At 41.8% G+C, this 24,126-nt stretch overlaps 1 protein-coding gene across 2 annotated transcripts; it reads left to right on the top strand.

Annotated features, from left to right (window-relative positions):
• Window positions 1–3,941: 3,941 nt before the first annotated feature.
• On the top strand, window positions 3,942–22,154 carry crispld2 (cysteine-rich secretory protein LCCL domain containing 2). Of its 2 annotated transcripts, XM_052063794.1 has the most exons (15): window positions 3,942–4,097; window positions 7,848–8,181; window positions 9,928–10,046; window positions 12,204–12,336; window positions 14,114–14,229; window positions 14,613–14,713; window positions 14,887–15,051; window positions 15,138–15,198; window positions 15,979–16,045; window positions 16,145–16,278; window positions 16,359–16,402; window positions 16,508–16,580; window positions 17,287–17,362; window positions 18,517–18,647; window positions 20,979–22,154. In XM_052063794.1, the coding sequence occupies exons 2-15, from the start codon at window positions 7,918–7,920 to the stop codon at window positions 21,028–21,030; spliced, it is 1,536 nt and encodes a 511-aa protein (XP_051919754.1). In that variant the 5' UTR covers window positions 3,942–4,097; window positions 7,848–7,917; the 3' UTR covers window positions 21,031–22,154. The 2 variants fall into 2 exon arrangements, 1 of the variants encoding a protein (XP_051919754.1); XR_007962160.1 differs by lacking the exon at window positions 17,287–17,362.
• The last annotated feature ends 1,972 nt before the right edge of the window (window positions 22,155–24,126 follow it).

The raw sequence follows: 24,126 nt of genomic DNA on the forward strand, positions 1-24,126 counted from the left end.
TTGGCAGTCCAAATAGTTTTTCTCCACATTGGCAGCTCCACACCTCTGTAGACTGGCAATATAAAAATAGCAGTAATCGAAATAGCCGAAAAACCGCTTCGCGATACATCATTCTCTACTACCAGCTTGTTTCCAAGTTCTCATACCTGAGTGGACACAACTGTGTCCCTTTGTTGGCCATTTGGAAGAGTATGTTTACATCAGGTGTAATGCCATTTTTGACCACTAGATTGGGATAAACTTTCATTTGAGCAAGAAGGAAACAGGAAGTCTGCCTGTTGAACGTCATCTGCTGTAATCCTGCTCTTTATGCCTACAGTTAGCACAGCCATAGGTTAATTCTGTTAGGCAGGCGTGTCCAAACTCCGGCCCGCGGGCCAAATCCGGCCCGCGGTCGAATTTCATCCGGCCCTCGGCCCCTGTCATAAAATCAGTGCCGTCTGGCCCGCAGGTTGGCCGCAATGGAACACGTGTTGCATTGACTGAGGTCTCGTAGACTGGTGAGTGATGTTTCATAGAGTACGGCTTCCCTCTAGTGGCTAAATGAGTAATAGCATTCACTAAATGAGTAATAGCATTTAGACACTAGAGGGCATCACTCATGAGTTAACAAGACATCACTCCGTGTTTAAATTGACTGATATGTCATATTTCAAATGATCCTTGCAGTTGTGGATATGTGTATTGCTTGTTCATTTCCTTGTTGTTCGAGTCAAAGATTTTGTGACTATTGAAAAGTCATGGTGATACATTTTATGTTTCAAATCAATCAATTTGCACTCAGGAGACTTCTGTTTAAGAAAAAGTCAAGTGAATAAGCAGTTGCATGTGATATACCTGTTTCAAATGAACCAAAAGAAATTCTTAAGATTGTTGAAATTAAAATAAAAATGGAAATGTGAAACAGACTGGCTTACTAAAATTTGCTGAACAATATTGTTGTTCAATGTAAAGAATGTCAGCCAAGGTCGGCCCCCCAACATTTTACCACAAAATCTGGCCCCCTTGGCAAAAAGTTTGGACACCCCTGCTGTTAGGGCATGATTAATTAATGATGTTTAGTTTTATTTGTTTCCTGTAAACAATGATAGATGCACTGCAATATTTTGGTGATATCCATTGCTCTTGCTCTTTTGGTATATTACACTGTTTACATTTGTTGGTATTATCTTAGAGAGTTTAGAGACGTTAAAAAAAAAAAAACGACCCCCCCCCCCAAAAGCAACCTAAATGTTGTAAAGTAAACTCGCCGACTAACTGGTTCAACCAAAAGTGGCTAAGGGTCCACTTGTGTCAATGACTTTGTCTCTCAAAGCCCAGGGTTGCCCTGTTGGAGCATCCTCTGACAACAGGTGAAGCACAAGTCAATGGAAACCTTAAAATTCACTCAACTTTGTGTCGTCACGCAACCTGTGCGGACGTTTCAATGCCTTTCTGTGGTTTGTTTTGCTAATCAGCTTCATGTTCAGCTCGCCTGTGTGCGTCATGTTTAGAGTTTATCCAAACCACCTCCTCCAGCCCCTGTCAAAATAAACCCGTGCACTGTAATACATATGGAGTACTGTGTGTATATATGTGTGTGTGTGTGATGGTGGTTTCCCTTGAACACCACCAAAAAAACGGCAATCACACCTGCTTCTGATTATATAACGTCACAAGAGTTTCCACTGAAATTGTATGAATTATGTATTAGCTCACAAAGTATGCTCCTCATTCAGTGGTATGAAGTATGAAGTACAGATACTTTGTTAGTATGCGCAAGTACATTTTGAGAGTATTTGTACTGTATATTCAACTGTGGTTAAGATTGGGTTCAGTGGTTCTCAAAGTGTGGTCAGCGGGCTCCCACTTGTGGTACGCAAAGAACCACTTACTGAACTATTAAACTGCATGATGTTGTAGTTGCTTCACCTTTTTTGATCTAGTACGTTATTTTATGTATGAAACGTTTCAGTTTTCAGTTCAATACTACAGAAGCATGGAAATGCCAATCTGGAGTCAATATTTTTGACTGGCAAGTACATTTGAACGTATTTAAATGTATCCAGTCAAAAAACATTTGCCATACTCCACATTGGCAGTTCCACACTTGCGTACAAATTTACACTGAGATGTAATCTTTAACTACATTTTGTTTTTACATTACATTTACATTACATACTGCCTTTTTTGTGTAAAAGATGAATCAGGATGTCATAGCAACATGTTAGTTTAACGTTGCAATAAAAGCTGTAGTGTGGAAAACCCAGAGTTGCCAAATGTCGCTATACATTTGCGTCATTCATGTGCCAACCAGTCACTTGCCACACTGATTGTTCAACTGGATGATGGCATCGATTTTAGTCAACATTCACCTCTACACACACCAATCAAGACACAATTTTTAGCCCCCTAAATGACCAATCAATCAGGGTTTTTTAAATCCATTTAATTTTGTTTTTAAATCTTAGTAAGAATGCTTCCCTTCTTTACAGTTTTGGGAAGGCCCTTTGGGGTTCCAAGGTCCATAAAGGAGGAAGGAGTGTGGTGTGGATGAATGGACAAAAAAATTAAATAAAATCCCGACACACTCAAACATCTTGCGCAAAATCTTCCTCAGAGTGGGAGCTCTCATAGTTGCAAATGATGGATGGCGACTGCATATTTGCTTCAAATTTTCATTCCCTGTCCCAATACTTGAGTCAGTTGGTGTATGGCCAACATGGAATCTCCCGCTGAGATCATCTAAACAGCAAAGCTGATCGATGAAAAGTAGTTACCGTATTTTCCGCACTAAAAGGCACACCTAAAAGCCTTCCATTTTCTTAAAATTAACAGTGTGCCTTAAAATCCGATGTGCCTTGTGTATGGTTATTACGGTCATATGTCAACCCCCAAAATGGATCCTTGCTAGAGACGTGCTTACAACACAGAGTTCAAACTTAAGGTGATCGGGTTATGCAGTTGAACATGGAAATAGAGCAGCGGCAAGAGAGTTCAATGTTAACAAGTCAATGTTATAACTTGCTGTTGGTTAAGTGAACTGTGTCGCTGCTTTTTTACTGACATTTGATCGTTCTGTTGGCATTTCCTTGAGCGTAGCTCCATCTAGTGGATGCGTTGTAGATTGGCCATTCATTGAAGGTGCGCCTCATAATCCAGTGCACCTTTTAGTATGGAAAATATGGTACCAACAAATAGGGAATAAAAACAAATTAAATCAATCCATCCACCCATTTTATCTAGTGGTTGTCCTTGTTATAAGTTGCATGCGAGCTGTAGTCTATCCCAGCTGACCGTTAGGCAAGATACAGGGTACCGGAATTGTATCGGCACCGATATCCTTACCACTATCTTTTAGTGTATGCCGGTAACTCATGCTCTGACTCACAAAAATGATCCGATACCATGCACGGGGGTGGCATGGCTCAGCGATAGAATGGTTGTTTCCCAACCGAGAAGTTGGGGGTTCAGTCCCCGCCCATTGCGAGCATGTCCAAGTGTCCTTGAGCATGATACTGACAACCAGCTGGGCCTGATGCCCCGTCATCAGTAGGTCAATGAGGTAAAAGTGTCAAGCCCTTTCTGTACCTGACTTTGAAAAGTGACAGCCCATTTACCATTTGAACACCAATGCCGGCAACTGCACCCCCTTTGTTTATAAAACACCATAGACAACACTTAGATGAAGTTGTTCATCTCGATTTGAAGGGTAAAACATGCTTTGTATTTGTGCGCTCTTGCCGAGTGCTTGCACTTGCACACATGTGAGCAAAACTCAGTCAGCCGAGCTCCATTCTGGGCTCCTCATCCAGCTGCTCGACTCATTTGTCACTGAGATGATTAACATTATTTGTAGTTTTCCCTCCTGATGTGAAGCTGCTGCTGCTCATATGCACACTGAGCCAGGAACATTTCAGGGAAGCTGGTGTGGGGGAGGCTTCCCCCCCCCTTTCCCTTCCCCTCCTCTCATCCTGAGGGGTCCTTTCTCTATATAAGGCTCTCCAAGCTTCTCCCAGTGTAGACACATCCTGCGTGCTGACAACTCTCTGCAGATCCTCACACGGGAATACAAGACAGCCCTCAAGCAAGCGAATTGAGACCAAAGACGAGCAGAGGTGAGAAAACAAAAGTTTATTGTTGTTACCGAAATCTGCCTTGAGACACTTTTTTTCTCTTCATTCATACCAGTTTTGTCTGGTGCATTCCATTTTTCAAAAAGTACATCATTGTAGCTGCATCCACTGTGCAGTAGGTACAGAGTTGAATGATGATGAATGTGAAAGAAGGCTCTCTGCAGCCCCCTCAGCCCTCATTGAAATGGACGGGAAATCAACATTGTAATCCAAGATGATTTTTGGAGCGCTAAATTCACAACTTCTTCCACATCTGTCATTCATTCTTTTGTATATCATTATGTAGTACTTGGATTGACAGGCAAACAGCCTCAGCCCCAGTATCACCGTGACTCCTCTAATCATGGAACTAGATAAGGCGTAATGACAAGTGATAAATGACATTATGTAAATATCCATTCAATTTGGGGCAACTCTCATCTGCTTGAACTAAGCTGGCATATTTCGAACTAAACACCCAGGAAGGCGTTAATATTTATTTTGTGCAAAATGCTTTCTGCAATGTTTTATTTTATCAGGCAAAGGACCTTTCTTAGTAACTTTAGGCACACGACGAGGCTTGGACAAACATATCCTTGGGAGTCACCAATTGCCTGAAAAAAAAGATGGATGGAAGATAAGATAAGATAAGATAAGGTATCCTTTATTCGTCCCAACCTGGGGAAATTTACAGCCTCCAGCAGCAAGAATGTATGTAGAAAGAAGAAAGAAGAAAGAGAAAAAAAACAACAAACATCTTTCAATTAAATGCAATATGAACACAAAATGGATAAATCGCAGTACTATTTACAATTTTCCTTCACATCATTTAATTATTATCATTATGATTGTTATTTTGTATTCATCAGCCTGACAGCAGTCGGTAGGAACGAGCGTCGGTATCTCTCCTTCTTGCAGGGCGGGTGTAACAGTCTCTGGCTGAAGGAGCTACCAAGTGCTGTCAGGGCGGGTTGGAGGATAGTGTCGATAGACAATTTGTTCATTTCATCTTAAGGAAACATGGTATTCCCTTCCACTGCTATGCAGATGTCTGCCAGATCTATGTCCCACTGAGCAAGAAAGACGCCTTCTCATTAAGGCCACTCCTATCCTGTCTGGAAGAAATCAAAACCTGGATGGCACAAAATTTCTTGAAATTCAACGAAAAGAAGACAGAGGTGATATTGTTTGGTCCCAGTGGCCCTTGTACATTCCATCCTGTAGACTTGGGCCCCCTGTCTCCTTAAGTCAACAGTCTCAAACTTGGGCCTTAAACTGGACAGTGATTTCAAACTCGATCGGCAAATTGGTGCCGTTGTTAAATCCAGCTTCTTTCACCTTAGACAGCTGGCCAAAATAAAACCTCTCCTCTCACATGAACACTTTGAGACAGTAATTCATGCCTTTGTCACATCCCGGCTGGATTACTGCAATGCCCTTTACTTTGGAGTCAGCCAGTCCTCCATTACGCGCCTTCAGCTGGTCCAGAATGCCACTGTTCGCCTCTTGACTGATACTCGTAAGAGGGAGCACATAACTCCTACTCTGGCATCCCTTCACTGGCTCCCCATTCCGTTTAGAGTTATTTTCAAGATCCTCCTCTTTGTTTATAAAATCTCCGAATATTCTCGCGCCACCTTACCTGTCTGAGCTCATCAGCTGTGGACCAGATATTATTAGAAGTACCAAGAACTAAACTGAGGCTCAGAGGGGATCGAGCCTTTTCTGTTGCTGGTCCCTCTCTCTGGAATGACCTCCCACTGAACATTCGGCAAGCCTCCTCGCTGCCCATCTTCAAAGCCCTCCTCAAAACTCACTCGTATTCTTTGGCATTCGACTCAGCATGACTTAGATTTGTTCTTGGTTTTACTGTTTGGTGACACGTGTGTGTGTGTGCGTATATATGGTCACGCCTGAAATTATTCATACCCTTGGGTTATTAATATGACTGTGTATACTGTAGGCCTAATGTATGTCACCGAGGAAACTAATGGTATATACACACCACCTATTTTGTATGACTCGGGAAGTGGAGATGACATGCAAGCGTGGTGCTGAGGTGAACGAAAGGTCAGCCCCATCCCCTCTGCGGAGAGCTCTCAAGAGGCCGGACTGCGTGAAGCAACAGTATGCATCCATATCTTCTCGCCCCGTTTGTCACTCCAGTCTAAAATTCAGGAGAACCATGAGAAGGGCCCGGGCAGCGACACTGCTCTCGGTTGAGTGCGAGCAGCAGCAGTAGGGTGTGGTGCCTGGTGCCTGGCTCAGCTGCCCCTGGCACGGCGTGTTGACACAGAGACGGTGCCAGACCTCAAGCCGCCTCTTTGCAGCCAGGGGGAAAGAGTTGAAGGGATTCAAGGATAAGGAGCGAAGCAGTGCGAGCGAGAACTCGTGTTTATTTTCTTGTCGGTTCACACGGACCCGCTGCACCTTTCTCGCTTTATTTTAACAAGTCCTCCCTCTTGTTTCGACATTAAATCATTATTGGCCGCAACATTAGCGACCAAATGAGATCCAACACTCGGCTGAAGCCCCCCCCCCCCCCAAAAGAAAATGCCTACACAGGATAATATTAACTTTTTATTGAGACGTCAGACCGATGGTCATTTAACACGATGCAGCACAATTTTTAGTATTGTGGTTGTAGTTTGCACAAATCTCTGTAAGCATGAGTTTTATTATCATTCGTTATCTTCAAGGACTGATTTTTTGATGAAGCTGGTGCTCTAGGGATATTTTTTTTTCATGAATCACACTACAATTTAGCATGCTACATCAACTGATTACAAAAACTGGTAGATTACCTTACAGTGCTTTGTTGAAACACAGACTGAGTTTGTTCCTTGACACCGATCGTAGCTCAAAACACTCAGATCTCAAATCATCTCTCCCTATGGAAATGAATGAATCTGCCATTTATCTGTTCCAGCTCAGTCGAAAAACCCAACACAAAATCCACGCTAGATTAATTGTACTAATTGAAAACATCATCGTGATTCCGTCATTGAATAGAAAGTTAAGAATTAAGCAGTTTTGGGCGCATTTGTTGCTTCAGTTCAGTGGACATTGTGCTACTCTTCTGGTATGCTCGCCTTGGTTGCCTGGGGACTGTAAAATACAAGTACACCTGGAAACGGCTCAGCTTTTCAGTAAGCGGCAGTAATATTTGTCATTCATTACGGAGGAAACAACATATCCCTGTGAGTATTGTATCAGTCTACATGTGTTGCGCTCCTGCTCGTGTTCAAATATTTATTGTCAAACGGCTTGTTGCATTCTAACAATGCTATTAGTTATCCTGTCTAACTATGGCCCATTATTTGTTAGCGTCAATCCAGACAACTTAATGCTTTAGCTCCAAACCTTATGCACCATTTTTATTCAAAAATGATTTATCTGAATTTGGAATTATGATGCATATGAAGATCATGTGCAAACTAGTGACCTAATTACTTGTAACTTAAATTCCAGTAGAAAAACTGAGGTCATGTGTTTAAAATGAGGCATAGGACACTTATGCTCATGATTGGGATGCACTCATTTATATGAGTCATTAGTGCAGCATTGACAGCATTTCTGGTTATCTTCTTGTCACATTACTCATCAGCGCTTATCTGTAATTTGACATTTTGTGAAGCAGTTAAAACTCAAAGCAAGAGGAAGTTTTTAGTACATGACTTGTGTAATCTGTCAACTATTGTGATTTGTACTCCCACAACAGGAAGAAACTGATGAAATGTTCCCTCCCGGCAGGTTGTGTCAGGACAAGCCCCCCTCACATATAAAAAAAACACTGCTGTGTTCAATCGTCAGAGTGTCAACAATGGCCTTCATCCCTCTCCTCACCCTCCTGCTCCTCTCTTGGCTCGGAAGCTCGACGTCCCTCTTCCTGCCCGACTCCCAGGAGCTCAGGCAGCTGTTGAGTCGCTATGAGGACCAAGAAGTGGGTCACAACAGCACCGGCCAAAATGGAAGCGGCAGCAGGAGCAGACGTGCCATCCGCTGGTCGGACCGGGAAGAGATCCTCCAGCTGCACAACAAACTGAGGGGCTCGGTGTACCCTAGTGCGGCCAACATGGAGTACATGGTGAGGCACACTTGGGAATCTCATTACACATGACACGATTTGGATGGATGTACCAGTTTGTGTTAAATCAAGGAAATCTTTGAGGATTTTAAACTCTACATGTAATACGTACAAGATTTTTTTTTGGGTGCGGGGGCAGGGGCATTGGCAAGTGGTAACAGTGTTCAAACGGGAGCTTCAAACTGTCTTTTTCCCCACGACATTTGCACAGTTTCCCACAGAAACATGCATTTGTTGGTGTTTGAAGAATGTGTACTTTTAGCAGACAATTGTCACGAGGGAGTTTGAAACAGTCCTGAGAACTGTTTGTGTGTCCACCACATTGGCACAGGTTCCTTTAGAACCATGCGCATGTGGGGGAATGTTGAAACAGTAAAACAGTCATGTAAATATGTATATGAAGTATATATGGGATTGGGGGGCATAATGTACGAGCTTGAAACAGAGAGAACTGTACATGTTTCCGCCACATTGGCACAGGGGTCATGGAATCATGCACCTCTTGTCTCTGAAGGCCGAAGGCTCATGGGAGATCTCGAAACAGGAAAAGAGTCCAAATCATTTAGATTTTTTTTTTTTTTTTTTTGTGGGAGGGTGTTCACGGGGAAGCTTGAAACATTCCTGACAACTGGCTGAGTTTCTACCGCATTTGCACAGCATCCTGCAGACATGTGCACTTTTTGTATCCTGGGGTTACATCAAAACAGTGACGGTGGAAAAAAAAGAAGTAAGAATGATACTGTGCATACAAAGCGTCAGAGGTCAAGGGTGCCTCGACACAGGCACAAGATCAAGTAATGCGTATGCGCAATGTAGCAAATAAAAGTGAACTGTCCCTATTTGCTGAAACATTGATGAAGGATTAATCATCAATTTCTTAATCTCAAACGGTTTAGGAATTCATTTTGATCATCTTTATAGTTTAGAATTTGTTATAGACAACCATGAGTACAGATAAACTGGCACTCAGTGAACAAAGGAGCTCCATTTCATGTTATAGGATAGGTGGGCATGGAACCTGGAATATGCTTAAGGGTTAAAATACTTCACAAAGTGCTGCTGTATATACTAAAAAAAAAAAAAAAAAAAAGAAGAAGCCTTTTCTCTCAGCTGGAAACATGCAGTCATGACGGCACACTCTTACCAGCCTGCTGTTTCTTTTTAACAAGCTGGATAATAATGCTGACTTTGTGCAGTTTACCTGCTTCATGCTGGAGAAGACGAGCGAGGGAGGGGTGGGGGGGCTTGTTAGCAGCCTGCATGGCACAGGAGTGGGCAAACGAGAGCAATTATTGTTTTTGGGACTCCTTGAAGGTTAGGCAGGGTGCTGGGATTTGTGTGAGTGTGTGTGTGCATGTGTGCATGTGTTTGACCACCAAAGGACTGGAAATGTACTGAGGAGTAAGTTAGGTGTCCTCTCTGCTATGGAGCATTTATTTGATAGCCTTAAAATGTAGGAGCTTTCGGTGAATATACAAGTCCGCTCTTTGCCCTCACTTATAAAATAATTAATTTAGCACACCAGTAGAATAATTAGGGTGGATTGGTAAACAGAATGTCTCACCAATAGCACTTATTTGCATGACTGTGTGAGACATCTGTATATTTGGACAATTATGGAATACTAATAGGGCAACTCCATGAAAGTTCAGAGGAGCAGATTATTATTATTATTATTATATATTTTGGAGGTTTATTTGGGTTGTCCAAATTAACCTTCTGAGTTGATCTGGTGAATGTCGACAGGTGTGGGATGACGAGCTGGAGAGGTCTGCCACGCACTGGGCCGAGGTGTGCCAGTGGGATCATGGACCGCAGGACCTGCTCATGTCCATCGGGCAGAACCTGGCTGTTCACTGGGGCAGGTGAGACCCTTTAACATTTCTACTTTTGACCACTTTGATTCCAATGAGATTTGTTTTCCATGTTGGAGCTGTTCCTCAATGAACAGACCAGACATTTTCAGACAGCAGTGTTATTTGTATTTACAAGTATGAATGAATACAACATAAAATCCAAGCCCGGGACACAAACCAGTGAAGCAGCCATCATTTCAACATGTTTGTAAATAACAAACAGCAGGTGTCATCATGTGATTGACTACTACTGACCTGAATTTAAATGAGAAAAACGTTGTGTTTTGGGTTGTGCCAAAGGTTTGGTTGTCTTTAAGTCCGTTAGGAAAAAAAACATCATGGCTAACATGCTGTCCATTTCACCTTAAAAGGAGCACGTCGGTGTCATGAATTCCCAACACATCTATTTTTGAATCAACTTACTTGCTAGAGTGTTTTATCTTCCATCGAAATGATTTGCTTCACGTAATGTCATCTTTCCGACTGACAATTCACACGTTGAAACTGCAGCGGGAAAGAAGGCTACAATTATCCTGTTTTCATGGTCAAATCACATGTCATGTTTGATTATTAATGGTACCATTGAGGAAAGCTAATGCTTAGGCAAAAGAACAGTGTATAAATATTAATCTATAAGCTGAAAAGTGTTCATATAGTTTTGAACATTGCACATATAGGTTTTCTTTTTTGTCCGTTTTCACAATAGAATCCTGAATTTTGATTTTGACTTTTGACATCTGCACAACAAATCTCAAAATTGCATTACAGCTGTTGGAAAAAAAAAATCAATATTGCTTTGCCAAAAGACTACAACCCATTCAGAAATATTAAGTTTATACGGAAATGTATATTTATATTTGAAATTAAAATAACCCCTGAAATAGTTTCTTGACAATAAAAGAGTTTGCTTCTATTCACGTCAATTTAAGAAATCAAACCTGTTGATTACATGAAAAAAGAAAACCCATTGTTCAATTATTATATTGGCATTTTTTGTTTTACAACAAAACCCTTGCTTCAGGATGCTGTTTAAAAATAGAAAGTTGCCCTCAAATGAAGTCATAGATGAGCACTACTGCTCACCAAAGAAAAATAAAGTCATTTGGAGCCTTGGGTGCCTATAATCCACACATTACTTCAGCGTCAATAGTTTGCCTTCAAGATGTAGCACTTGGACTATAAGTGACTCCTTCCTTCTCACACACGATCCAGCGCACCGTGTGTGCGTGCGTGCGCGCGGCTAATTTACACACCGTGTCGCTAACGGCGTATGCCGGTAACTTATTTCACGTTGACATTCACTGGCAATCACTTAAGTGTTGTCGACAGGCCATTCTGGCTGAGAGCTGGTGACGATCGTGCCAATTGCAAGAAATCATTTTTCCCGACTCCACTGCTGGCTGCCACCACACTCTGTCATTCATGTGGGTTTTTTTTTTACCCTCCCAAAGGGCACCATAAATCGGGCCAAAATTCAGCCAAACTGTGCTAATCCCTGTTTAAAATGAATTTATTGCCATCTTTAGTGTGAACCATGTACATGTTGTCAGGGGTCTACTGTCCATGTGTCACTGGGAAACCATTAAACCGCTGGTACGTATTTCTACTACTGCTGCATTTTACTGCTTTTTTTTTTTTTTTTTTTTTTTTTTTTAACTGTGTTGGGTCGATTCAAGTGTACCACACATTATGTGGGCAAACGTATTGGGAAACACCATCATCCATCATGGGTAGTTTTGTCAATGTCATGTCCAGTAAGTAGGGGTTGACTGTTGTATGAATGTGTGTGTTTGATCACAGTAGGCCTCTGTGTGTTGCTATCACAGCAGGTGCCCTTCCAGGAATCTGCTCTGATTCTCACTGAGCCGTCATACTCTCCCCTCTTTCACTTCTTTTCTTCCCCTGCCAGCACACCCACTGAGGATTCCCTTTTTCCGCTCCCTATGCTCGCTCTCCCCCCAACCCCACCACATCATGCTGTGTGCTCTTCAATACCCTAAAAAGGCATGTTTACAATACTGATTTGTCAAACGGTGGGACAATGTTTCGTTTGCTTTGATTCTTTGGAGTTCTTTTAATTTGCCATGTTATGGAGAGGAAGAGGTGCTAAGAGGTTCACGTGGTACCAGAAACCTTTTGAGCCAAGCAACTGTTTTGTGTGTGCAGATACCGCTCACCCGCCTTCCACGTTCAGTCCTGGTACGACGAAGTGAAAGACTACACCTATCCCTACCCTCATGAGTGTAACCCGTGGTGTCCAGAGCGCTGCTCCGGGCCCATGTGCACCCACTACACCCAGGTGAGGGAAGCCCAAACGCACCAGAGGTCTCTATAGAGGCATAACAGGGGTAAACAAATAGACACGGTAGTAAAAAAAAAAAAAAAATGTGTGAAGGGCAGACAAATCATTTTTAAAAAAGATAGATGCTCACATGCCACACGCACTGTCGAAGAAGAATGAAAATGGTCACTCATAAACATCATAATGATGTGTTTTGACAGTTGTCTGCGTTGTAAGAGATGATATTGTCACATTTCTTGTCTTTGTATATTCCACCGGCGTTGAACTGCACTGCTGCATCATACTGCAGGGTGTCCTCATCTCAAATCATCTTTCCCCGCTGAAATGAATGAAAATGCCATTCATTTGCTACCATGTTCAATGACTACATCCAAGATGGTGTCAATCTAAACTGAGTAGCCTGCTATTATCTTTGTCAGGTCATCAAATTCTTTTGAAGATACTGTGACCTATTATTTTATGAGTATAGCTGCATTTGAGGAAAATCTTCCCTTCAAGGTTTATCTTGAAGCTGCTGAGATGTGTTTACCGAAACATTCGGACTCCTCCCTCTGCCCCTCAGCCTGAAACCTGACCAGGGCCATCTGGTAGTCATTCACTCTCATCCCTCCGTGCTTGACCTGGATTCCTCTAAAGATGCTGCAGCTTGAGGGGTGCAATATGCACTTAGCTAGCTAGCTATGCTACACCCTGAAAATGCATCTTTCCGTCCGATGGTCCGCTGATGCACCTATGTTAGAGCGCCTTGTTGTTGGCCACGAGTGCGTGCATGCCAAGGAGAGAAAGTGGAAGAGTGAGGCGAAAAAAAAAATGTCCCGCTTCATAACCTGCATGTGAAACAGGGCTATTAATTAGCGTGTTTGCTTTCAAGCGCCTCGTTGTCGGCCTCACGACGAATTGGTGGGATTTATTCCAACCGCGGGAGACTTTAAGCGGATATATTTTTACAGCTGTAGCATGTGTTTAGACATTGGAAAGGCTTGATAGAGTACTGTATGTATTTCACCACTTTAAAGCCCCGTTTGATATACAATTTTTTTCACACATTCACATTTGGCGGGATTGTTAACCAAACTCTTCTCTGTGGTGTGTCAGATTTAGAGTACGGTACTAAAACTAATTATTTGCACCACTGGTCAATACACTCCAAAGATGGAGACTCTTCAGCTTCACGTCGCAGCACATCAGAAACGAATTCTGCTTGCTGACTCACTGCTTCCAGTGGCCTCGAAATGTCTCAACCAGGAAAAAAGATGAACATTCCGAAGCAGGGAGAGCACGCACACACGTTGAAAGGAAAAAAGAGGAAAAGTTGGGAGGAGTTTTGGAACCTGGAGTGTCGTATTCCCCCTTCAAATGGCACATCATTCATCTTGAGCACTGCTGCAGCAGTTTTCCGTTGAAGAAGGTGCTTTATTTTACCCTGGACGCTTCCGAGTAAGATTTTAGAGCATGACGGCTTTTCCATTTGGTTGATGAGAGGGATCGAGGCAACATCCCAGAGGGCAAAGTGTTTTCGCACGAGATGAGCAGCTGACGAGGGCAGAAAAACAGACTGCCCACTCTGCTGCGTCCCACTGGCCTCGTTAATCGTGACCGCATGTCTGCTCGCTTCCTCTGGAATGATCCATTGACCCAAAAGCTCAGCGAGAGAGACGACTTGAGGAAAAATGGGCCGCCGGTTTTATAGGTTAACTTACGAGATTTTTCTTTTCATTCATTCAGCCAGAACCTCCAGCTTACATTGGCCTTTCTTTCGTTCCCTTCTTCGCAGGTGGTTTGGGCCACCACGAGCAGAGTTGGCTGCGCCGTGCATGTGTGTCCGAGGATGAACGTGTGGGGGGAAACATGGGAGAACGCCGTCTACCTCGTGTGCAACTACTCCCCAAAGTAAGAGCAACCATTCCAGAAATGACACCTTTGCTCTTTGCTTACATTTTTCCTCCTAAACGTCCTGGCAGCGAATTGCAAGTTCCTAAGGCACGGTACTCCCAGCTGTTGGCTTGACCGCTCATTTGAACGCTGAATGACATTTTAGGGCCACTCCAATTCCTCCAGAAGTCAGAAAATAGAAAAAAGGATAACGAAGCATTGGGAAAGAAAAATAAGAGCTTGTTTCCATTCCATTCAGACACAACGAGGAGGGCTTTTATTAGCCTCTTTGGAGTGTTGACCGCAGGCAAATAGTGTTAAAGTCATTACAGAAGCTGCCAGCAAAGTGATGCTGACATGTTCCAAACCTCAGTCGACATATGCGCCATGTGTTCCTGCAGGGGCAACTGGATCGGGGAGGCTCCCTACAAAAATGGCCGCCCTTGTTCCCAGTGTCCTCCCAGCTACGGAGGAGGATGCAGGAATAATTTGTGTTACAAAGGTGAGACAATGACCGTGAGATAGACAGTGTTGTTACATTTCAGTTCAATATATATACATATATATATATATCTATGATCCATTAATACAGCGGTTGTCAAGCTTTTTACGCCAATAACATGCACTGTATGAATTATTATTATTAAAAGTATTCATCTTTTTTTACAATGTTAGACTCCCAGCGCACAGAGACTGAGGATATGAACGAGGTGGAGAAGCCTCAGGTGCCCGTCGTGCCTCGCACAACCGCAAAACCCGCACCCAAACCCTCCGCTCCAAAGAAACCCGTGTCCAGACCAAGCAGTCCATCCTCAAGGAATCCTAGTAACGCCAATCTGGGTAAGTATTAGTATACTACATGATATTATATTCTATTATTTTACCTCATTTTTCACGATGTGTGTTTTTTTTTTTTTTTTGGTCAGCTCAGAGCATCAAGTGTGAAACCAGACTGAGAGACAAGTGCAGAGGAGTGACCTGCAACAGGTATAATTATATTATTTAGATTTGTTTTAATGAAGTACCTGTCAAGAAATGTACACCGGGTGGCCACCTAGATACATTCGTACAGCCTGGACTGTGAGAGTGTTCAGTTCATTTTTGTCACTGCTCCATCGTACTTATGGTTTCTCTCAGCGTTCCGTTATAATGATAATAGTAAAATAAACACAATATCGCTTATACTGTATTATGAATGTCATAAATCATATAATGGCAGCAAATATTCAAGTATACAACGATAGTTCTGAAGCTGCACCAACTAATTGATTCATCGACGGCTAATCGGTAATCAAATGAATACTTATTTTTATTACTCGTTTAGACACCTTGTTTTGAATTTCAGCCTCTCAACAGTCAATGTTCTCCAATGTCTGCAATCCTCCATGAAAGCGGACTTACTATTTTTGTCTTGAATCAAATGAATAAATGTGCAAACATCTGCTTCTACTTAACTTATAACAATAATGTTGTGACACATGACTCAGCAAACCAGTAATTGAATCCTTCTCACTTTGTGCATTTTCTGCACTGTCAATTTAAAATCGAACCCTTGCACCTCTGCACGTTGAGGCCGACGTGCTAAACAGTCAAACACCGGGCCACCCCTTTAGAGTGTCCATTAAAATCTCTCTCTCTCTCTCTCTCTCTCTCTCTCTCTCTCTCTCTCTCTCTCTCTCTCTCTCTCTCTCTCTCTCTCTCTCTCTCTCTCTCTCTCGTATATCATTGTACAAAATAATTTGACTGGATCTTTTTCTCACTTTGCAGATACAAGTGTCCTGCTAACTGCATGAATAGAAAAGGAAAAGTTTGGGGAACACTCTACTATGATGTGGTGAGCATGGTTGCTAAACAACACGACAAAAATGGATCAATTTGATTTTAATGAATGAATTGTGACTGAAAGAAAGTGTCTTTTTCATTGTTCGAGTAGCAATCGAGTATTTGCCGTGCCGCCATTCACTCCGGTGCGATCGACAACAACGGAGGACTTGTAGACATTACAAGGATGGAAACAAAGGTTCCCTTCTTTGTCAAAGCCACCAAAAATTCCATCGAGTCTTTCAGGTAAACCTCAAAAATGTATACCGTGATAAACTGTGATTTTTTTTTCTTTGTCTAAACACACATTTGAACATGTTTTGCAGTAAATATAAGCCAGGAAATGCCTTTATGATGGCCAAAGTACAAGGTGAGAGAAGATGTGCTGCACTGACATAAGATGGCCTGTTTAACCACCAAGTAAGGCAAGATGCTTAACATGTGTATGTTGTATTTTGTCATTCCTCTCTCACAGAAACCAATATTGACTGCTACACGACAGTGGCCGAAATCTGCCCATTCAAAAAGCCCCTCTCACATTGTCCGAGGTGACTCGTCTCATGCATTCACTAAAGCCGAACGAGGTCTCGTCTATTTGTGTGTCATTCTAGAATTAGTGGACATTACCGTAACAAAAAAAGGTCTGAGCCTTATGCAATTATTAATGACATTTCTACTCACTCACGTAGCTCACTCTTTTTCACTTCCTCCAAATGGCTAAAAAGATCGTAGAAATTTCGGCTGAGTCACGCACCTCACTTTTTTCTTCCTCTGGATGATTAAAATGATCTTAGTTCACAGGGATGTTGAATTTATATACAACTACTGACATAACACTATAATTTGAAATATGTCTGTGATAAGACAAAATACGATTGCAAGGAATACTTCACGAAACCAGACCCCGAAAACATTTTTTTTCTGTTACATTTTTATTCAAGTTCATCATTGAGGGAGGGAAAAGACAGATGAAAATCAATTTTAAGGGGTGTTCAAAAACTATTTGGCATTTTGAATAATATTTAGGAATCACTTTCACCGCAGCTGTAGTTAAATTTGTGTTTCAGGACAACTCAAATGCATACAAAATGTGAAACTTTCGTACTGGGGACCAAAAATGCCCTCCAGTTCTGGAATGATCCTTGTACGCTCATTATCAATGCACATTATTCCAAGCAAATGAGTTAAGCTAGCACTTTGATACAGCTCTCGATGTTGCTCCATTTTGACAGTCATGTCCAATTGCCTCTTTAGAGTCTTCTGTCCTTCTGACTGCAAGAGTCAACCCTCTTATTGGTCACCGGTTATTGGCAGCAACATCTACATGGACGTAAGTGATGAGGTTTTGCGAAACACATAGATTTATTCATGTGTGAAGGACGGCTACCACACCATAACAACCTTGCTTGACCTAAATACAAGACAAGCACTGTTTTTTTTTTTAAACTAGGCAAAACCAGTAAAATGGTTACCTGGTAAAACCAGTAAAATGGTTACCTTGGAGTGGAACAATTGGAGGACTTAGAAATAAACCTTGAGGAACCTCTCGAGGCTCTTTACATTCATTGTAAAAGCTTTCCAGTATGTGATTGTTGAACTTGAGAATCAAGCAATGTAAGAAATTCATTACAACAAGATGCAACCTGAAAATAAAGGCGAGCATAGAAAAAAATGATTAAATAAATAACAGCGGATTTTAATGTGAGCAACGTTGTTAAGATTAGCCCTTCTGAAACTTTTTAATTCACATCTGTTGTGTTCTTGATCATTATGTCCAACAATGGAATTTCAAGAACAATCTGTTCCAGTAGGCTGCTTAGCTTTTGTTTTCATTCTTAAAACCTGGGAAGCCGTGAGGTGGGGAAACAGGTGATGCAGAGTACTCTTCACATTTGCCATTTTGCCACATTTTTGCTGAACTTTCAATTTCGATTATTGGGCCCTGAGGAAAAAAAACTCCAAACCTTGGGAAACATTGATTTAGTGGCATCTTGATTGAAATTATGCGTTGCCCAACTTAAAGTGTTTTGAGTTGTTGTGAGATTGTGTTCAGTACCAGTTCTCTCTGACCGTTTTCCATCCAGAAAAAGCAGAAATGTTCTCAGGAAGACTGGTTTTGCTCATGACCACTGCAAGCTCTTCTGAGCCATGTTGAAAGTGGATTGCTTCACTGTAAAGCAGACTAAACAGTGATGTGCAAGAATTCACGTCACCTTCATGAGTCAGTGTGTTGAGTTAGCACTGGCACTGGCACGTAACGTCTACGTGAAGTTTAATAGACTTTGTACGAACATCGCCTCTGATGATGTCCAGCTGGCTGCACATGACCGCTCCCCAGAGGCACCTGGGCTCTCAGTCCCGTTACATGTCAACAGTCACAGACACGAGCACTGTGTAGCAAATGTGCCCTGGGAGGTCTCCTCAAAGAAATGGAAACCTGTGGACAAGGGGCTAAACCGTGCCCATCCTCTTTCTCTCGAACAGAACTCCAGTATTTGTAAGGCGGCCATCCATGCAGGGGTGATCTCACCAGACGGGGGGCTCGTGGACGTCCTGCCTCTGGACAAGAGAAAGAATTATGTTGGTGTGCTGAAAAATGGCATCCAGTCTGAAAGGTAATCCTTTCGTTTGTTAACTTGCCATCGCCACAATCAGGACAACTTTCCGGGCCAGAAATGATCTATTTAATCTTCAAAAAAATTTATAAAACCAAGATAATGGTAAATATCCAGGATGGTTGTGACCTGAAATAGGATTGTTTGGCCTTGACATCAAGTCAGTCAATGCAATAGATTATTTGCTCTTTGTTTTTTGGGGGGGCGTTCTTTCCCAGATTCCATTTCAGTATTTTCAAACATTTAAAATTCTTTCCTTTTTTCTGTAAATGTGAATGTTTAATTTCCATTAAAAAAATGTATAGGTTGTATTGAGGATTGGGACAATTTTTCTCAACAGCATCGCTGCAAGATTGATTCATTACAACATGCTTCTTCAAATGGCTCATTTCGTGTTTGAAAAAAGCGAATTTAATTCCATTTTACAAATATGATTGGAAATCCGACCCATTTCATTTTAAATGAGTGGCAAGAGAAATGAAAGCCCAATGAGCCCACAAACGGTCACTGAAGTAATAGATGAAGTTACTGTACATGGTGTTGGTCACAAATGCTCGGTTGCTAGGCAACAAGAGCTATATAATGTAAGGCAAGGAAAAGATATTTATTGTTATTATTTGACCAAGTTGAATTTTGTTCAAACACCTCGAACAATTCAATCACAAAAAAGTTGAGGCCTAAATATTTTCCTGGAAGTTTCACAATGTTCTTGTTTTTCTGAAAAGAATGATTTTACTACAGATCCATACACCAATCGAAGGGAATAACTTGGTCCATCGCTTTATTGAACAAATGGTAACAAAATAAAAACATTCACAAACACAAAATCTGCACATTCACACACGGGCTTCTGCGGCCACCACTGACACTTAGCAAGTTAACATGCAGACTGGCTAACCGTTAGCCACTCTGTACTCCCATGTGCTGCCTCCCACATCACTCATCAGACCATGCACCATCTTTGGAATCGCACACACACACACACTCAAATTCAGAGATATTACAGTGTGGAGCATGAGTACCCCTACTCAACAACAATACTTGAACCTTGCAAACACTTTGCCATGTCGAAAATTGTAAAATATAGTTTGATCCAATTAGTCAATAGGATAATTAGTAGAATCATTGATACAAAAAAATACTCTATAGTGGCAGTACTAGTCGAGTTGATTCACAAATCTGCTTCTTGTTGATTTGTTTTATTGAAATCGATCTGAATTTCTTTGCTTAAACCCAAGAAACAAATCTGCTGAACAAATTGTGGTGCATGTTTGGAACCAGGCTAAGAGAAACCCTGTTTGGTCTAAAGGCCTTACGCTGCACGTGGAAGCCTGACTGCGGTCAGAATCATCCCGCACACTGGATGAGTCTCAAAATCAAATCAAAGTTGCTTTAATATCAAAGCAAACATAATATTTATCTTCTTCTGCACCGTGGCACTGTCCGGCCAAAACGCCCTGGATACAGCTCAAAGTTGAGATCTGTGTGAAAGGAAGGTACATTTATTCATTACACCAAAGCAGGATTTATGTGTTTAAAGCACACAGCGGCTTGCTTGCATGCACGCACGCCATTTTTCTCACATCTCTGCGGCCGGCTCAGACGGGGTGCAAATGTAGGCGAGGGAGGCCTTTGTGGCCAGCCCTGTTGTAAGAGTAATGGTGTGGTTGGCTGTGCGGATGGGCCACACATGGGATCTTTGCTTACTTTATAGCCTGGCATTTCAATTGAGTGTACAAAGTGCTAAGTGGTCCAAAAAAATCAGACCGGTCGGACTACAATGAAAGTATTAAAACAAAAACGATACAAAAAAAAAAAAAAACACTCATGCAATCGGGCTCGGCGGTCTCAGGTCAATAAATGGCTGGAGTGGAGGTCCGTACTCTGGGCCAACATTACGTCGGCTACAGTGCAGTAGGATTATATGGGCGAGTAATCACCATGGATCTGATTGCTCCTGGCTGGAAATACTGACCACCACCTAATCACCGCTTTCCTATACAATAAGAATAATTATGTGCGATATGATAGCAGGTGAGCGGCCTATCGTCTCACTGGTGAACTAATTATAAAGGCGTTCTAATGTAAACACGTTAGCAGGTTCGTGCCAGTAATAAGTCACGTCACATGTGCTTGTTTTCAATTCAGGCGCAAATATAAAAGCTTTGCATGAAACCGTCCTAATACGGTACACATATCATCCAAGTTGCCATATTTATTATTCTATATATATACTAATCACAATGAATCTTATCCTTTCTTCTTGCAGTCAATGTCGGATAAAAATAATAGACGCCCCCTCCCAATCATGTTATTGGTCTTTCTTTGCAGCAAGAGCAACACAGAGGGAGGCTCCTTCCGCGTCTTCGCCGTAAGGGAGTGAGGCATCTGTCGGTATATCTGAAAGTCACTTCACCTGCTCTTGAGGAGCAGGAAGTGCTTGCAGGTTTGATACCACAACCATACACGTGCCTTCGGCGGAAGGCAAGCGCCTCCACACAGTCTGAACTCTTTCACCCTTTCAAGTAAATCAAGGAAATCACGTTTTCCCACATAGAGAAAACCCTTAGAAAGGCTTCACGTGTGAATGTTGTAAATTAAAATACATTGAACAGCTGGTGCTGGCTCGATGAAAGTTATTATGTTTACATTGGTGTTATTAATATTTGTTTCATATGCGGGAATGTATACTGATCACACTTTATTTAATCAGCGTGTACATAATATATATTTGGAAGAAGTGCCATGTATTAACTTTTTTTTTTAAATATTGTCTCCTTTTGCAACACTTCCTCACTCCTGCTCATGACTCGTTGCTGTTTTGGCTCAGAGAATGTTGGCAATCTTGTGGTTATGTTTTATGGCATTGGATCACTTCTGCATTTACTTCTTCTGGCTTAATTTCCAAATGAAAATGTTTGCCTCCCCGACCCCACCCAAGCCAGATGAATGTGTCACATTTCAATGACAGATGCGTTTTATATGTTGACACGGGAGCCATAATTGGAAGTACGGAAAGCTTCATGTTCAAAATCCAAATCATTTTGTTGATGCACTTTTGTTATATTCTACACTTCATTGCATTTTACGTGAGAAATGTGTCCAAAATGGACAAAAGTACGACTACAACCACAAGCCAGGATAATCTGTCCTTATGAGCAGTATTTACTGTTCTTGTTCATATCATATTCACGTGTGGCCACAAAGAAAATCTTCTCAGTGTATATTTCTTTATTCTACCTCAATCCTATCGCTATGCTTGGCAGTCCGATCTTTAACATACCGCAATTGTAATGGGAAGTGTATGATGGGTTTTGTAAAGTTCTCCGAATTGTAAATAATGATATAATTTTGGTCTTTTTTTTTTTTTTGCAGTGAGGTCATGAAAGGAATGTGACTGCGTTTGTATTCTGTCGTTTCACTTATTTTTATATAGGCATGTATACTGTAATGTTTTTTAAATATTTTTTGCACAATTTGAAAATAAAATTGAATTTTAAACCGCAACACTCAGTGTTTCCGATTGACAAAATAGTTGACTAACTTCATGATGATTGACTTTGAGCAATACAGTATACCATTGTTAGCCAAATAGCATATTATTTTACGACTTATTTGATTAATGACTTCAGAAAATAAACAAACACACACTACACACAAACACTTCAACAAACAAGAACAGTCCAGTTACCAGGATTCAAGCTCTGCAGAATAAATATGATATTGCGACGTTAAAAAGTACTTATTTAGGCTGTGAAAATACTAAAGGAGAACACTCGGGAGCAGCTACAGTAGGACAAATCTCAAAGGAAGACGAACCAGCCGTGCTCCTGATCTCACTGACTTGGCCACTTCAATTGAAGGCACACATACCACACCACCGACACTTTGACAAAAAAAACAAGTCTGTTCATTTCTCTACATTCTCATTCATTTTGTTTCCTTGTAGGTCAAGGCACTGGTCGATATTGGTCAATTTCATAGCTAATCGTTTCACCATATATTTGTAAATGTATTTGATGTGGTTTAGAAGCGCGCTGCATCAAACCGGCAGCTGTGTGAAATTGTTAACAAACTGAACAATGGAAATACTTATTGGACTTTCCAGGTCAGAGGGGTTAGAGAAATATTGTTCGTATAATCCAGACAGAACCTCTGGGCAGCAGACAAAAATATGTAATGGATTCCACACTCATAAAGTCCAGATGTTGTGATGATCTATAGCTATTTGATATACAGTAATACATAGATGATAGGAAGGCAGATGGGATAGGAAAAACATCATCAATGGAAGTGCAGTACAATCACTGGTCACCACATCATCCCTCCATCCATTTTCCAATCCGCTTATCGTCACAAGGGTCGCGGGAGGTGCTGGAGCCTGTCCTGGCTGTCTTTGGGCAGTAGGCGGGGGACACCCTGAACCGGTTGCCAGCCAATCACAAGGCGCACAGAGACGAACAACCATCCGTGCTCACACTCACACACCTCGGGACAATTTAGAGTGTTCACTCAGCCTGCCATGCATGTTTTTAGAATGTGGGAGGAAACTGGAGTACCCGGAGAAAACCCACACAGGTCCGGGTAACACATGCAAACGCCACACAGGGAGGCTTGAGTTGGCACTGAACCCGGTACCTCTGCACTATGAGGTCTGCGGGCTAACCACTGGACCACCGGGCCGCCAGGGTCATTGCCCGTGCCGTGGCCAGGATTCGAATCACGATTGCTGCGGCCACAAAGCGGGGTGCTAACCACTACACAATTATGACCTTGGTCCCAACGTTGACGCCTCAATTAAAGACCTACGTCTAATATTCTCTTTTGGCAAAGGTAATATTGCTCACAGGACTGCACCATCCACTCTTTGTAATGTCTTGAGTCTCTCTTACTGGTGATGTTTATTTTAAGTACCGCTTTACAATACTGTTTGACATTTCTGCACGCAAATAGGTAAAGTTTTGCATATTAGTAAAACAACTATATGTAAACAAAGCTACTAGTGGGCACTTTGGTGCTCCTAGTAGAGTCCAGGAGGCAACTTGTGCTGATGCCCACTATTTGGGAAGAGGAGTATTGCTTGTGCGGCACAGTTGTGTACTAATTATGGTGTACTTGGCTGTGTCTATTGGCTAAAAGTGGCACTAGTAGTAGAAAAGTCATTACTAGTAGTGTGCCCTACTGACCATAGTCATTCTGCTAGTACACCGAATTTTCTTACTCGTGAGGATGAGTGTATTAGCACATAGACCTGAAATCAAGGATATTTGAATTCACGTTTATATGGCTTAACATAGAAAGAAGCGAATTATATACCATACTTGATTCTTCGACGCTGGCTTAGACTGTCAGACTCATTGATCTTGTTTTAATGTGACATATGCTTACCTAATTCATTTGAAATGCATGTTAATATGAAAAATGTGAATATGACATTCCGACGCATTTACCGCAAATCAATTCACTCACGGACTGTTGC

The sequence above is a fragment of the Hippocampus zosterae genome, chromosome 4 (genome assembly GCF_025434085.1).
Source record: "Hippocampus zosterae strain Florida chromosome 4, ASM2543408v3, whole genome shotgun sequence".
Taxonomy (NCBI): domain Eukaryota; kingdom Metazoa; phylum Chordata; class Actinopteri; order Syngnathiformes; family Syngnathidae; genus Hippocampus; species Hippocampus zosterae.